This window comes from Haematobia irritans, chromosome 5, assembly GCF_050003625.1.
Source record: "Haematobia irritans isolate KBUSLIRL chromosome 5, ASM5000362v1, whole genome shotgun sequence".
Lineage (NCBI taxonomy): Eukaryota > Metazoa > Arthropoda > Insecta > Diptera > Muscidae > Haematobia > Haematobia irritans.
The window spans coordinates 137,837,108-137,854,258 of record NC_134401.1 but is presented as its reverse complement, the minus strand read 5'-3'; the positions used below and the strand labels follow the sequence as shown (position 1 = coordinate 137,854,258).

Sequence of the window (17,151 nt, the reverse complement as noted above, 5' to 3'; positions counted from 1 at the left end):
ACCAAAATTGGTCCAATCACACAAAAATTGGTCCATATCGGTCCATAATCATGGTTGCCACTAGAGCCAAAAATAATCTACCAAAAGTTTTTTCTATAGAAAATTTTGTCAAAATTTTATTTCTAGAGAAAATTTTGTTAAAATATTATGCGGTTCATAATAAAATTTTCATCATTGTCAAAATTTTATTTCTACAGAAAATTTTGTCAAAATTTTATTTCAAATTTTATTCGGTTCATAATCATGGTTGCCTCTCGAGCCAAAAATAATCTACCAAGATTTTATTTCTACAGAAAATTTTGTCAAAAGTTTATTTCTATAGAAGATTTTGTTAAACTTTTATTTCTGTAGAAATTTTTGTCAAAATTTTCTTTCTATGGAAAATTTTGTCATACAATTTAGAAGATGGTGTTAGGAGGTTTTAAGATGCCTTGCCATCGGCAAGCGTTACCGCAACTTAAGTAATTCGATTGTGGATGGCAGTGTTTAGAAGAAGTTTCTACGCAATCCATGATGGAGGGTACATAAGCTTCGGCCTGGCCGAACTTACGGCCGTATATACTTGTTTTTACTAATTTGAAAGAATCAAGGAAATATGTCTTCTATGCTAAGCAAAATTGTATTTTAAGTAGAACACGAAATTTTTGGCCTCACGACAACTTTTTTTAGTCATAGATCACACCTTATAAACATTTGATGGAATTTCAATCACAAACCTACTCGATTTAGCTCTGCCTGTCCATCTGTCCATATGGCATCGTACGATTTAAAATTCAACGCCTTCGAAACCTATACGGCTAGTCTCCGTATAGGTTCTGAATACTTCATTCGAAAATATACTTTTCTGCTAATCGACTTTGTGTCAAATGTTTAATTTTTCACCACTACTGTGTTACAGGGTATAATAAATTTGTGCATTTTTATGTAAAGCCAAGAAGGAACAGTTTTAGATCCATCGTTTAATATGCCGATCGATTCAGAATTAATTTAATTTAATTTAGCGATATCCGTCTGTCTGTTAATGTAGTTTTGTGTGCAAAGTACAGCTCGCAGTTTAAGTTCGATCATCCTCAAACTTGGCATGGCGTCCGATTTCGGCTCAAAGAAAAAAATCGGTTCAGAATTAGATATAGTTGCCATATATAGTTATCACCGATCTGGTCAAAGTTCGCGTGTTTATCAACCGATATTCTTCAAATTCCTACACTCAAAAAAAATTGAACTCTCTATTTCACTAAGGCAAATTTAACTTTATTTTAGTTCATGGAATTATTATGTTTGGAAAAAGTTTCCTTTACTCGGATAATTGTTTGCGTACGTAAGTTAAATTAACTAAAAAACGGGAAAAAATTACACATAAATTAAGCATAAAGATTTACTAAATTCGTATTTCTCACAACATAGTGCATTACTTCTTTAAATTTGTCAATTTTACTAGAAATGCGTTCATCATGAACCTCGTATGTACTAAAGACATTCTAGCAATTTTGGATTTTAACATGTGAAATAACTTAATTATGTCTAATAAATTTTCTTGAATTTGTCGTAAATATTTTTTATTAATTTTTGTGATATCGGCGTAATGCCAACGTTTGTAACCCTGTTTAGTTAAAATTTTCTACAAATATTTAAAATTTTCTAAAATTAACCAAAAGTTTTCTTCCAGGTGGGTTCACTGTTTTCTCAGAGTACATCCGAATATTTTGTGAGTCCAAAATATCAGCCAAATCGGTTTTATTTAGATATAGCTCTCATATATATATATAACTTTCACCCGATATGCACTTATTTGCTCCCAGGAGCCAAGTTTTACCCTGATTTGCTTCAAATTTTTTCACCAGGAGTACAATTGGTAGTGCCGTCAATTATGAAAAAACTAGTTGAAATCGATTCATATTTAGATATAGCGTCCATATATATAATTTATGACCACAGAGGCCAAAGTTATACTCCCATTTACGTGAGACTTTGCACAGGAAGTAGAGTTGTCATTATAGCTATTCAGTTTGTTTGTTTGTTAAAAATTGGTTCAGATTTAGATATAGGGCCGACATATATCTTTGGATTTAATTGGCCCCTGAGGCCAGATTTTTGCCTTTATTTCCTTCAAGACCCTTTTTTGAGTTCATGAACTGGAGTTGTGATTTGATCGGTTCATACAAAGTGGAGTGAATTACAGTGAAAACTCTCAAAGATGGATGGGAGGTGTCCACTTATGGGAATGTCTTAACATAGCAAACGTCTCACAAGAACTGTCCACTTTTGAGAGGTGTGGTTATGCAAATATGCAATAAGATCAAGAGATCAACACCAAGAAAGTGGTAAGATGATCACCAAAAGCAAATGCTGGAGGTATGAAAATTGCCACCTTGTATTTATGAACGAAAATTTACTTCTAAATATGCAAGTAGTAAAATTATGTGGTAGACACTTTGTCAAAGTTGGTAGAATTTTACCAGAAAAACATGTTGAGAAAATTTTCTATATAGAAATAAAATTTTCTATATAACAAAAAATAAAATTTTGACAACATTTTCTATAGAGATAAAATTTTGACAAAATATTCTATGGAAATAAACTTTTGACAACATTTTCTATGGAAATAAACATTTGGCAAAATTTTCTATATAAAAAAATTTACAAAATTTTCTATATAAAAAAATTGACAAAATTTTCTATAGAAATAAAATTTTGACAACATTTTCCATAGAAATAAAATGTTGGCAAAATTTTCTATAGAAATAAAATTTTGACAAAATTTTCTATAGAAATAAAATTTTGACAAAATTTTCTATAGAAATAAAATTTTGACAAAGTTCTATAGAAATAAAATTTTGAGATAATTTTCTATACAGAAATAACATTTTTACAAAATTTTCTATAGAAATAAACTTTTGACAACATTTTCTATAGAAATAAACTTTTGACAAAATTTTCTATAGAAATAAAATTTTGACAAAATTTTCTATAAAAATAAAATTCTCCAAATAATCCCCATAAAAATCTCCATCAAATCCCCAAGTCCCCAACTCAGAAATTTCGTCCCCATTCACGAAAAAATATGGGGAAAATCCCAAATACTGGTAATATTGGGTCCAAGTTTATGAGGTTTCATTGTATTTTGGGTATGTCGATTTTATGGTCTCACCACAATATATTGAATAAAGTGTAAAAATTAATTTCGATTCAATAAATTCAGAATTATTGTAAATATATAGAAAATAATTATCACCATATTACACTCTATAATTTTTTGAAACAATGAACTATATATTAGTCTTTATATGCTTTTGATTCATATTTAACCATAAAAAGCCTCATTTTAACGCTTTGCATTAGTTTCGAATTGCATTCTATACGATACACTAGCACAAATGATGTTTATGACCCCAGCGAGTACTTACACACACATTATGCATGACCAACGGCCTACAAACTTTGGCTTTTGTTTGAGACGAGCAATAACCTTAACTTTTATACTAAAACTAATCAATTTAACCAATTAATCACTCAAAAAACAATTCTCCATACAATGAGTTTTCAATGTTTGTTTTCATTTCAATTTCAATGTGTGGTTTGAGGGTTTTTGGTTTTTTTGTTGTGTTTTTTTTTTTCATTTACCCGATTGATGGCATCTTCAAACAGACAAAAACATCATTACAAACATAGGTTATGTCCGTCCGTTTTGGACGTTTATTTAGCTAGAAGTTATTCAAACATATAGATGGTATGTCCGTCTGTCTGTCCATCAGATAGATTTCAACCTTGTACTTGTTTTCCCATTGTTACTATTATTGTTGTTGATATTTATGTTGTTGTTGTTGTTGCTGTTGTTAAACAAACCTACTTTACATCTTTCGAGGTGGTGCTGCCAATGCTTAGTTGATGATATATGTTTGATCATATATATATATTTTTTATGTTTCTATTTTCTCATACATATATCCTTCAGCTAAAATGCAAAATAGTACAAAAGTATATATGTGACCCAACATGGAATCAATATACAATTTGATTGATCGCATTGAGTATAGGCCTAGAGCAGATTGTGTTTTCTTTAAGGAAATTTAATTTATCATTGTCAACGACTATGGATTTCTTAGTGGGTATGAGTGAGTGACATATAGACAGATTGCCGGAATCTTCCCCCTTAAAGCATATTAAAAACAAATAAGAAAAATAATTTTTTAATCAAATCGAAATCGATATGCGGAAGCTCGGAGATGAAGAATTATCTTTAACATGGAAGTGGCAATTAAAGACAATTTTTGGAATGACATATTTGCATTGTGGTTTAGTGCTATCAAAATATGTTAACACAGTCAAAACCTCTCAAAATTGGATACTATTAATAATGGGAAATTTTTGTGAGGCATATTTTAAAATTAACTATTTATCAGTTTACATCTCCCAAATTTCGAATAAAATGTAGGCGTTTGCGGGTGTCTACTTCTGAGAGGTTTCAGCGAAAATTCGTCCAGGTTAGTGTTATCATTGAGAAAGTGACGCAAAAAGTGTCATATAGTTTTACTACTAAACGAGTAAGAAAAGTCAGACCGGACCGCCCACCAGGTATACCGGTATGAAGTGAGCGTCAAGATCACATATGTTCGCTTTTCGAGTTGGAATTTTCTCGGTTACTTTATTAAAACAGATCAATATAAAGCAGACAACTCAACTCAGATTAACTCAATTGATGCGCAGTTTCTTGTTCCTGTAAATTTCGGCAAGACATTATGGGAATATGTTTGTTTTCATTTATAATTTTGATTATTTCAGGAAAAGTAATCGCGAAAATAAAGTGATTTTCAACTCGAAATCCGAACATAGTACTCACCTTAAAAGAAAATTTCTTAGTATGAAGGAAAAAATTGAGAGTTCAAAATTTCAAATGTCTTGAACTTCGAATGTCAGCAAACCATACGAAGTTCAAGATGAGAGTATTATTGGTTAATTTAAAAATTTTAAGAAATTCTGAACTATTTTGTGGGAAACACGAATTTAGTAAATGTTTATGTTTCATCTGTGTATAATTTTTCCCCTTTTGTAGTTCACTTAACTAACATAAGCAAAACAATTATTAAAGTCAAGAAAACCTTCTCAAAACACAATAATTCCTTGAACAAAAATAGAATTAATTTGGCTTTAGTGTCATATAGGGTTCACTTTTTTTTTAATGTACTTTTGATGTTCTGACTTTCGATCAAACATTGCATTGATATAGTCGATTTTTTGACTCGATTCTCAAAAGAACAAAATTCGAGCAAAAAGTCAACTTTGTCTTTTTTGGCATACAATGGAAAAGTTGATTTTCGTCATTTGTATCCCTTATTTAAAAATATTTGTTCAAATTTTCGAAATATTTACGATTATTTTTTGTTTTCACGTGCTCTTCGAGGTTGTACATGCATCTATTTCTTTATTGCGGTTTTACACTATAGTGCCCTTTTCAGTCCTGTCGATATTTATTTGTTTGCAGTTTTTCTTATAATTTTTATTTCATTTGTTTATACCCCCACCCATAAAATTTTATTGTTCAATTTGTTTATGTATTTGTCCACACAATTTTTCTAGCTTCTGGTAGAGCCAATTAGACTTTAGCAATAGGCAAATAAATATCTATGTTATTGGTTATGTGATTGTGTATTTCTATTATTGAACTTACCTGGTGGCAATTTACTTTTGAGCATATCCATTGCAACGACATTTACAATCAGTACCCATATGGGGCATTCCAGTATGTCACTCTCCGATTTGACAAAAGCCACCGCTGACAGACATTGAGTTTCTAAACGTCGGCGATCAGGATAGGCTCGTCTTAGTTCACGGTTCACATTTGATTGAAATTTTTTCATATCAAACAACTACAATGCAATATAAGAACAAATCAAATCAAAAATGATGGAGAATTCAAACGAAAGACTTAAGACACAAACGCATATAGAAAATGCCAATAGAATGATATATGAAATGACACATGATGATGGTAATCATAATGTGCAATCGTTACAGGTAGTAATCGATATTTGATAGGAATTTTCTTTGGTCTATATGTATAAGAGAAATATGAATTTTTTAAAATTACAGAACATACTTTGACTATTTTTTCACTTTCCAATGCCTGATTGGGTAATTTGAGAATATCGGCACCTATGGACGTCTCTTCATTTTGACTGCTTGCTGTGCTTTTGATATAGACATTACTTTTGGCATAGCGTCGTATTAAGATGTTACCAGCATCGTCCATTTTAATTTTGACACCCTGGAAAATAAAATAAATAAAAAAATTAATTACTAAAATAAAAATAAAATAGCAAACAAAAATAGTAACTAAAATAAACAAAAAATAAAAAATAATAATAGTAACAAAATAATAATAAGTTATAGTGTTGTTAATTTGTTGAATTATAGACACCCAATTCCAAAACTTTTAAATTGAGATTTATGACATTAATGTATTATTTTATAATGAACACAGAATTCAATCACGAAATTATTTTATCCAAATAATCAATCAACTTTACCAGTTAAAATTATTTGATTCTATAATATTATCGACTTTAATTTTGATTAAAAAACTATGGAATAAAACACATGTTTTTTGAATATATTTCTAGTTTATTATAATGTAGAATGTATTCCTTTATAAGAATTATACACTCATTTATAGCACAAGTCCTAAAAGAAAACTGTATCTAAACTTAAGTAATTGTCGTAAAATGTTTAACCAATTGTTTTTCGGATATTTTGACAAGAATGAAACATCGGTCACGTCATTCTAGATTAGGATACAAGTTCCACTCATACGAAATACACTGAAAGGAGAGTGTTCTTTTCTGAGGAATGAAATCTTAGACAAACGAAGTTTTCTTTTTACATAATAAAATCTTTATTAAAAGCAAATTAAAAAATATTACAGACAATTATTGTGTTTCTTACCATAAATTTGGGCCCATTTGCTTTTAAAGAAAATGGAATTTCGTTAAAACTATTTTTTCTTTGGATGTATTCAATAAATGAGCATATTATCACAATAATAATCTAACCTAGCCTAGCTTATGCCCATTTCTTTCATAGTATAGTTCATATTCAGTGATTGAACCCGGTCAGAGTTAGATCGACTCACGATCACGGTTGCCACAATTGGTATTATTTTACCAAAAATGGTAGATTTATTACTGTTTGTAAAAATTCTTGATTTGGTTTCATTTTTTTATAGACATAAAATTTTGACAAAATGTTCTATAGAAATAAAATTTTTATAAAATTTTCTATAGAAATAAATTTTTTAAAAAATTTTCTATAGAAATAACATTTTGACAAAATTTTCTATACAAATAAAATTTTGACAAAATTTTCTATTAAAAAAAAATTTGACAAAATTTTCTATAGAAATAAAATTTTGACAAAATTTTCTATAGAAATAAAATTTTGACATAATTTTCTATAGAAATAAAATTTTGACGAAATTTTCTATAGAAATAAAATTTTGACAAAATTTTCTATAGAAATACAACTTTGACATAATTTTCTATAGAAATAAAATTTTGATAAAATTTACTATAGAAATAAAATTTTGACAAGATTTTTTATAGAAATAAAATTTTGACTAGATTTTTTATATAAATAAAATTTTGACAAATTTTTTTATAGAAATAAAATTTAGACCAAATTTTCTATAGAAATAAAATATTCACAAAATTTTCTATGATAAAAAGAATTTTGACAAAATTTTCTATCAAAAAAGAATTTTGACATTTTCCATAAAAAAAAAGAATTTTGACAAAATTTTCTATAGAAATAAAATTTTGACAAAATTTTCTATAGAAATAAAATTTTGACATTTTCCATAAAAAAAAAAGAATTTTGACAAAATTTTCTATAGAAATAAAATTTTGACAAAATTTTCTATAGAAATAAAATTTTGACATAATTTTCTATAGAAATAAAATTTTGACGAAATTTTCTATAGAAATAAAATTTTGACAAAATTTTCTATAGAAATACAACTTTGACATAATTTTCTATAGAAATAAAATTTTGACAAAATTTACTATAGAAATAAAATTTTGACAAGATTTTTTATAGAAATAAAATTTTGACTAGATTTTTTATATAAATAAAATTTTGACAAATTTTTTTATATAAATAAAATTTTGACAAATTTTTTTATAGAAATAAAATTTAGACCAAATTTTCTATAGAAATAAAATATTCACAAAATTTTCTATGATAAAAAGAATTTTGACAAAATTTTCTATCAAAAAAGAATTTTGACATTTTCCATAAAAAAAAAGAATTTTGACAAAATTTTCTATAGAAATAAAATTTTGACAAAATTTTCTATAGAAATAAAATTTTGACATTTTCCATAAAAAAAAAGAATTTTGACAAAATTTTCTATAGAAATAAAATTTTGACAAAATTTTCTATAGAAATAAAATTTTGACAAAATTTTCCATAGAAATAAAATTTTGTCAAAATTTTCTATAAAAATAAAATTTTGACAAAATTTTCTATAGAAATAAAATTTTGACAAAATTTTCTATAGAAATAATATTTTGACAAAATTTTCTATAGAAATAAAATTTTGACAAAATTTTCTATAAATAAAATTTTGATACAATTTTGTATAGAAATAAAATGTCTACAAAATTTTCTATAGAAATAAAATTTTGACAAATTTTTTTATGGAAATAAAATTTTGACAAAATTTTCTATAGAAATAAATTCTTGACAATATTTTCTATAGAAATAAAATATTGACAAAATTTTCTATAGAAATAAAATTTTGACAAAATTTTCTATAGAAATAAAATTTTGACAAAATTTTCTATAGAAATAAAATTTTGACAAAATTTTCTATAGAAATAAAATGTTGACAAAATGTTCTATAGAAATAAAATTTGGACAAAATTTGGTATAGAAATAAAATTTTGACAAAATTTTCTATAAAAATAAAATTTTGACAAAGTTTTCTATAGAAATAAAATTTTGCCAAAATTTTTTATAGAAATAAAATTTTTACAAATTTTTTTATAGAAATAAAATTTTGACAAAATTTTCTATAGAAATAAAATTTTCTATAGAAAAAACTTTCTATAGAAATAAAATTTTGACAAAATGTTCTATAGAAATAAAATTTTGAAAAAATTTTGTATAGAAATAAAATTTTGACAAAATCTTCTATAAAAACAAAATTTTGACAAAATTTTCTATAGAAATAAAATTTTGACAAATTTTTTTATAGAAATAACATTTTGACAAAATTTTTTATAGAAATAAAATTTTGATAAAATTTTCTATAGAAATAAAATTTTTAAAAAAATTTGGTCAAAAGCTTCAAAAACTTAATTTGATAGATTTTTGGTAAAATGTTCTTCAAATTTTGGTATATTATTCTTGGCGCTAGTAACAACCGTTCTCACATTTAAATTTTAAGTTCACCATGCAGAAATATACTGAAAGCCTTAGAACCTCTTACAGACCTTCGCTGTCCGTTCGGCACTTTTTATATCCTCCACCATAGGATGGGGGTATATTAACTTTGTCATTCCGTTTGTAACACATCGAAATATTGCTCTAAGACCCCATAAAGTATATATATTCTGGGTCGTGGTGAAATTCTGAGTCTATCTGAGCATGTCCGTCCGTCCGTCTGTTGAAATCACGCTAACTTCCGAACGAAACAAGCTATCGACTTGAAACTTGGCACAAGTAGTTGTTATTTATGTAGGTCGGATGGTATTGCCAATGGGCCATATCGGTCCACTTTTACGTATAGCTCCCATATAAACGGACCCCCAAATTTGGCGTGCGATACCTCTAAGGGAAGCAAATTTTATCCGATCCGGCTGAAATTTGGTACGTGGTGTTAGTATATGGTATGTAATAACCGTGCAAAAATTGGTCCATAATTATATATAGCCCCCATATAAACCGATCCCCCGATTTGGCTTGCGGAGCCTCTAAGAGAACCAAATTTCATCCGATCCGGCTGAAATTTGGTACATGGTGTTGGTATATGTTCTCTAATGACCATGCAAAAATTAGTCCACATCGGCCTATAATTATATATAGCCCCCATATAAACCGATCCCCAGATTTGACCTCCGGAGCCTCTTAGAGGAGCAAAAGTCATCCGATCCGACTGAAATTTTGTACGTGGTGTTAGTATATTGTCTCTAACAACCATGCCAAAATTGGTCCATATCGGTCTATAATTATATATAGCCCCCATATAAGCCGATGCCCAGATTTGACCTCCGGAGCCTCTTAGAGGAGCAAAATTCATCCGATCCGGTTGGAATTTGGTACGTGGTGTTAGTATATGGTCTCTAACAACCATGCAAGAATTGGTCCATATCGGTTCATAATTATATATAGCCCCCATATAAACCGATCCCCAGATTTGATCTCCGGAGCCTCTTGGAGGAGCAAAATTCATCCGATCCGGTTGAAATTTGCAACGTGGTGTTAGTATAAGGCCGCTAATAACCATGCCAAAATTGGTCCATATCGGTTCATAATTACATATAGCCCCCATATACACCGATCCCCAGATTTGACCTCCGGAGCCTCTTGGAGGAGCAAAATTCATCCGATCCGGTTGAAATTTGCAACGTGGCGTTAGTATAAGGCCGCTAATAACTATGCCAAAATTGGTCCATATCGGTCTATATTTTTATATAGCCGATCCATATCGGTTCATAATCATGGTTGCCACTCGAGCCAAAAATAATCTACCAAAATTTTATTTTTATAGAAAATTTTGTCAAAATTGTATCTCTATAGAAAATTTTGTCAAAATTTTATTTCTATAGAAATTTTTTTCCAAATATTATTTTTTCCAAATTTTACTTCTATAGAAAATGTTGTCAAAATTTTATTTTGTCAAAATTTTATTTCTATGGAAACTTTAAACTTAATTATATACGTATTTAATCGGCCTTTAATATATACCACGTTTGGACTATGTGGTATATATTACGGTGTTAGGAAGTTTTAAGATACCTTGCCATCGGCAAGTGTTACCGCAACCCAAGTAATTCGATTGTGGATGACAGTCTTCAGTAGAAGTTTCTACGCAATCCATGGTGGAGGGTACATAAGCTTCGGCCTGGCCGTATATACTTGTTTTATATTCATATTCATATATATAATATGACCCACATGATGGTTTGAAATGACTGGCTGTCGTAGCTGCTTCGTCCACCCTGAATGTACGGTTTTCTAATACGATATTGAGGATTTTTGTCATCCATGGTATCCGTTTTAAGGCACCTGGACGAGGCAATAAAGGACGAGGAAAGTTGCGTAAGTACTTTATTCTTGAGCTTTGTGTTGTGTGCTTTATATTGGTCAATTTTGTATATTGTTCCAATAAAACACACTTACGTTTACATGATCAAAAATTTGATATGTTTTCTATGTGGATGAAATTTTGATCAATTGAAATACAGGTCCTTGTCGACAATTTTATTTAAGTAGGGCATAAGCCTTTAAATACATGGTGGAGGCCAAAAGAGTTTCGACCCGATCTAACTCACCGATGATTTTACTTGTTTTGTGTTTTTTTGTTTATTATTTGCAAAACCATTCGTTTAGTCATAATTTATAATAGATTTATACTTGCCCCCTTATACAAGTTAAGAATTAAAGTAAACTAGAGGTTGTAATTACAAGTTAAATGTTTCCTTGAACTTTTGCTTTTCAATACAGGTATTATTATTTTATGAAATAATCGCAAGCGATTTTTCAATTTAAATTTTAGAAAAAGATTAAAGTAAAATACTAGAAATACTAAATATGGCTAATAAATTGAAGATTGATTGAGCTAAACTAAAAAAAGTTGAAAAAAAAAAATATTTCAACAAATTGAATTAAGAACATAATTAAACTTGCTTCAAAGTGATTTTGAAAGTAGGCTCTTGGACATTAACCATATAGGGTAGGTAAATCAATTAATTCTTTTAGATTAATTTTGTCATTAAAAATGACGTAACATTCTACAAAAACAAAGTCGTCTTCGTTTTTAAGAGATCCATGAGATGTATTCTAAGAACCATGATTTATTTCAACTTTTTTTCCTCGATGATTTGTTAGAATAAAGCTGAAATGCTTAGAGTTAAAAGATAATGACCACTAAATAAAACACTTGGCTTATGCTTCACATTAAGAACGTGTGACAAAAACCAAAAACAACAAAACAACATTCTTGTAAAATGTGGGTGTTGGTCTCCGTTTTTGTAAAATCATACATGAATTTATCATTTTGATGGGTATTAATGAGTTAAATTTGTAGCTTTAGTCTCTCTAAAGCAAATATCATGTTTTCGGGTTTTGTGTTTCGTTGCCGTTAAACGTATAAAGCCTATATGCCTTGGGGTTTCTTTTTTACATAATCATAATTAATATAATCGTACTGGAGAAACTTCTCAGGCGTCTTACATACCTGACCAATGTGTTTTTTGAATTCTTCTGTTTTCTGATCACGCATTGGATTATCGAAGCCACATAAACCGATTCTGAAAAGAAACATAAAGACAAATGTAAAATAATTACTAACTTGTGTTAACAAAAAAGAAGAAAAATAAACAACATTTTTGTTATGAAAACAGTGAGATTTTTCAAAGTTTGTTAGTCATTGGTCTTTTGAATCGTAAATTTTATGAGCTATGCAATTATTGAATGTAAAAAAATTAAAATTTTCTACGAAAAATGTCTGATAATAAATTGCACTTCCCACATGCAGATTTGATAAACTGCCATTAGGCTATAAATGCATTTTATATTGCCATAAAATTGTATGTACTTTATAGTTTGGTATTTTTCTTACAATGGCACCTAAGAATGCCAAGAATTTGCAATGATTAATTTGTTCTTTTAGGGTTTAACAGTTCTATAAATAGTTTTTTTGTTTTTTTTTTTTTAATTTCAGCAAAAATTCCTATGCATCCAATAAAAATTAGATACTTAATTGCAATATTTTCATTGTTATACGTATAGAGATAGAAGGTGGCGGAGCCGACTGTAAGTTTCTTTAGATAAATTCTACTCAATTAATGTGTCAAAACTTTATTTTTATTTTGTCAAAATTTTATTTTTTTAGAAAATTTTGCCAAAATTTTATTTCTACAGAAAATGTTGTGAAAATTTTATTTCTATAGAAAATTTTTTTAAAAATTTTATTTCTTTTTTGTCAAAATTTTATTTTTATAGAAAATTTTCTAAAAATGATATTCCAAAAAAAAATTGCAAAAAAATATTTCCATAGAAAATTTTGTAAAAATTTTACAGTTTTTTTCTGCAGAAAATTATTTCTATAAAAACTTGTGAAGTAGCTCTTAGGAGACGAATATGTTTCAAAATCAAAACAACACCGTAAAAAATCTAAAATTTTTGGTAGAATTCTATTAACTGTGGCAACCGTGTTTGCGGTATGTTGATCTATTCTCGGTGATGAGCCGTCTTGAGATGATCAACACTTTTGTATTTTTCAGTGCCAACCGTACATTCCAAAATGCCCCAGGAGAAAAACTCCAACGGATAAGAACCATTGTGAGGTAGAAATGAAGCAATGAACCTTCTTTATAAGCATTTTTGGTCCTGTTAAAATTATGCTTGAATCTCAGAATATGGTACGAAAAAGAGTCCCAGACGAACATCAAAACTCTTGAAACATCAAAGATCGCAAATTATTCTGTCCGCATCTCAAGAAAATGTTTTTGCATCGAAAATAAAGAGTCAACTCGATGTTCCAGTAACCACCAGACGTGTCCAGCAAGTTTTAACGAGCTCAGAAAATCTTGTGTTCACGTGCCCAGCTTTAACTATAGTTCATACAAAGAAACGCATGATTTGGGCAAAAAATTATATGGATTTTAGAGAGAAGTATTGTTCAGTGATGAGAAAAGGTTCAACTTAGCTAGTCCTAATGGTTTCCAGTATAAATGGCGTGATTTACGTAAAGAAAAGCAAATTCGATTGAACAAAAATTTTGTTGGAGGTACAGTCAAGATTTGGGAGGCTTCTTACCATGGAATGCTTCCCCTGGCTTAGATTTTATTTCTATAGATTTTTTTTTTTATTTCAGCTTAAAACCATACATTGACTAAACCAAATGTGTAGCTTAACCAACAGAGGAAAAGAATGTTTGTCAAATTTATTTGGGCAAAGCCCTATAGACTACAAGATGGTTGGATGGACGCACGTTTCGGAATTACCACATTCCTCATCAGCATCCTCTACTTGCAGCAAAACTATCAACCAATTATCAGAATAAATTCAGGTAGTTCATTAAACCCAACAATGGACCACACTTGAACCTTCCGAAAAAAGGTTTTGTATGACAGCCGGCTTATGCCGAAATAAATTCGAAACAAACATATCTCTTTTCCTATGCCACTGTCAAATCATCGATTTGAGTGTACTTGGCTAGAAAATTTTGTCAACATTTTATTTCTTATATTTCATGTTAGCCTGATACCGAAATTAAAATAAGATTAAGGGACTTGTAAGTTATATGAAAAGATGATGTACAGTGGGAGAAAAGATGATTCAATTTGTAAGAGGAAATTTCCCAAATGTTTTCTCCATAAGGAGTTAGCATAAAGGGCCCAAAATTGAGTTATCTCTCCCAGCCAGATCTATACAAAAGGTTGTGGTAAGGTTCATTCGCCCGAACCGAAACATGTACAGTCCAGGCGTGTATAGATTTGTATCTGGCGTTTTCTTTTCAATGGCTCTATTAACCATGTTCCTTAATCTATTCTGTCCATAAAGCTCGAAAAATAATTGTACAATTAGACATTTTATTTCTATAGAAAATTTTGCCAAAATTTTATTTCTATAGAAAATTATTTTTATAGAAAATTTTGTCAAAATTATATTTCTAGAGAAAAATTTGTCAAAATTTTATTTCTGTGGAAAATTTTGTCAAAATTGTATTTCTATAGAAATTTTTGTCAACATTTTATTTCTATAGAAAATTTTGTCAAAATTTTATTTCTCTAGAAAATTATTTTTATAGAAAATTTTGTCAAAATTATATTTCTAGAGAAAAATTTGTCAAAATTTTATTTCTGTAGAAAATTTTGTCAACATTTTATTTCTATAGAAAATTTTGTCACAAGTTTTCATATATAGGAAATTTTGTCAATATTTTATTTCTATAGAAAATTTTGTCAAAATCTTATTTCTATAGAAAATTTTATCAACATTTTATTTCTATAGAAAATTTTGTCAAAATTTTGTTTCTATAGAAAATATTTTTTATAGAAATTTTTGTCAAAATTATATTTCTATAGAAAATTCTGTAAACATTTCATTTCTATAGAAAATTTTGTCAAAATTTTATTTCTATAGAAAATTTTGTCAACATTTTATTTCTACAGAAAATTTTGTCAAAATTTTATTTCTATATTAAATTTTGTAAATGTTTTATTTCTATAAAAAATGTCAAAAATTTATTTCTATAAAAAATTTTGTCAAAATTTTATTTCTATGGAAAATTTTGTCAAAATTGTATTTCTGTAGAAATTTTTGTCAACATTTGATTTCTATAGTAAATTTTGTCAAAATTTTATTTCTATAGTAAATTTTGTAAATGTTTTATTTCTATAAAAAACGTTGTCAAAAATTTATTTCTATAAAAAATTTTGTGAAAATTTTATTTCTATAGAAAATTTTGTCACAAGTTTACTTCCATAGAAATTTTTTTCAAAAGTTTATTTCTATAGAAAAGTTTGTCAAAATTTTTATTTGTATAGAATTTTTTTTTTAAATTTTATTTGTATAGAAAATTTTGTGAAAATTTTGTTTCTATAGAACATTTTGTGAAAATTTTACTTCTATAGAAAATGTCGTCAAAATTTTATTTCTATAGAAAATTTTGACAAAAAATTTGTAAGAGGAAATTTCCCAAATGTTTTCTCCATAAGGAGTTAGCATAAAAGGGCCCAAAATTGAGTTATCTCTCCCAGCCAGATCTATACTAAAGGCTGTGGAAAGGTTCATTCGCCCGAACCGAAACATGTACAGTCCAGGCGTGTATAGATTTGTATCTGGCGTTTTCTTTTCAATGGCTCTATTAACCATGTTCCTTAATCTATATCTGTCCATAAAGCTCGAATAATAATTGTATAATTAGATATAATGCATTTGGACGTCAATTGCCTGTTTCGGTATCAGGCTAACATGTAATATAATTTTGACAAAATTTTATTTCTGTAGAAAATTTTGTCAAAATTTGTCAACATTTTATTTCTATAGAAAATTTTGTGAAAATTGTATTTCTTCAAACAAACTTCTTTACAGTAAAAAGCATTTGGTTGTTTGTCTAAAATATCCTTTGGGGGAATGAATTATTTTTTCCGTGTATAGTTTATGATCATCTAAAATGTTGCCATTTACATCAATAATAGATTATTGAAAATTGAAATCAATGGCATATATTTCATTAATGCAGTCAATGTTTCACGAGGAACGTGTCTTATGGTTTTTTGTTTCGTTTAACTTATGAAGAATTTATCATACAAACCATTGTTGGAAAGCAATAATAGAAACAAGAAAACTCGTAACCTCATAACATCGTAACCCCTATTCTTGTTCATATACTTTAAGTACAAAACAAATAATAAACAAAACGTGCAATAAGAAAACGAGAAGAAGTACGCATTCCTCAAAAAAAAAAAAACTTTGTTGGAAACAAATTCTTAAAGTTGTTAAGAAACAACCACAGAAATGTTACACTCTTTATTCGATAAAACCACTTCTCTATTGTGTATAAAAAATATCCATATGTAACTTTATTGTTTTCGTATATTCCGAAAACAAGGTGTATATAAAAGGAGTATACCAAAAAGGCGTAGCAGATGTATGCATAAATATATACTATTTAAAATGGTATATTATTTTGTATATACTTATTTTTCTGCTAATAAACCTAACATGGTATTGGTATCAAAAAAATATTTAGTTTTATGCCGCCATAGCAGCCAATGTTGGCGGTGCTGTAACAGCCAACCATTGCCACAGCTACATCGACACAGAGGTGAAAAATTGAACGGCACCAACAGTGGATGACCTTGCAACCGTTGCACTCGCATAATCCTCCACTAACTGTAGAAGTGCCCATTAAGTAGACGATTG

At 28.4% G+C, this 17,151-nt stretch overlaps 1 protein-coding gene and 1 long non-coding RNA gene across 4 annotated transcripts in view; one reads left to right on the top strand and one right to left on the bottom strand.

Annotated features, from left to right (window-relative positions):
* The window catches only part of exp (expansion), a 201,966-nt gene that overhangs the window by 40,673 nt on the left and 144,142 nt on the right, over positions 1–17,151 (bottom strand). For all 3 annotated transcript variants that reach the window (XM_075309240.1, XM_075309238.1, XM_075309239.1), the window contains 3 exons: positions 12,455–12,527; positions 6,095–6,262; positions 5,666–5,864 (listed from right to left, as the gene is read on the bottom strand). In XM_075309240.1, the coding sequence (XP_075165355.1) occupies positions 5,666–5,864; positions 6,095–6,262; positions 12,455–12,527 (440 nt within the window). The remainder of the gene's footprint in view (positions 1–5,665; positions 5,865–6,094; positions 6,263–12,454; positions 12,528–17,151) is intronic.
* LOC142237815 (uncharacterized) overlaps positions 1–17,151 on the top strand; it is a 147,302-nt gene that overhangs the window by 38,991 nt on the left and 91,160 nt on the right. The gene's annotated exons all lie outside the window — the stretch shown is intronic.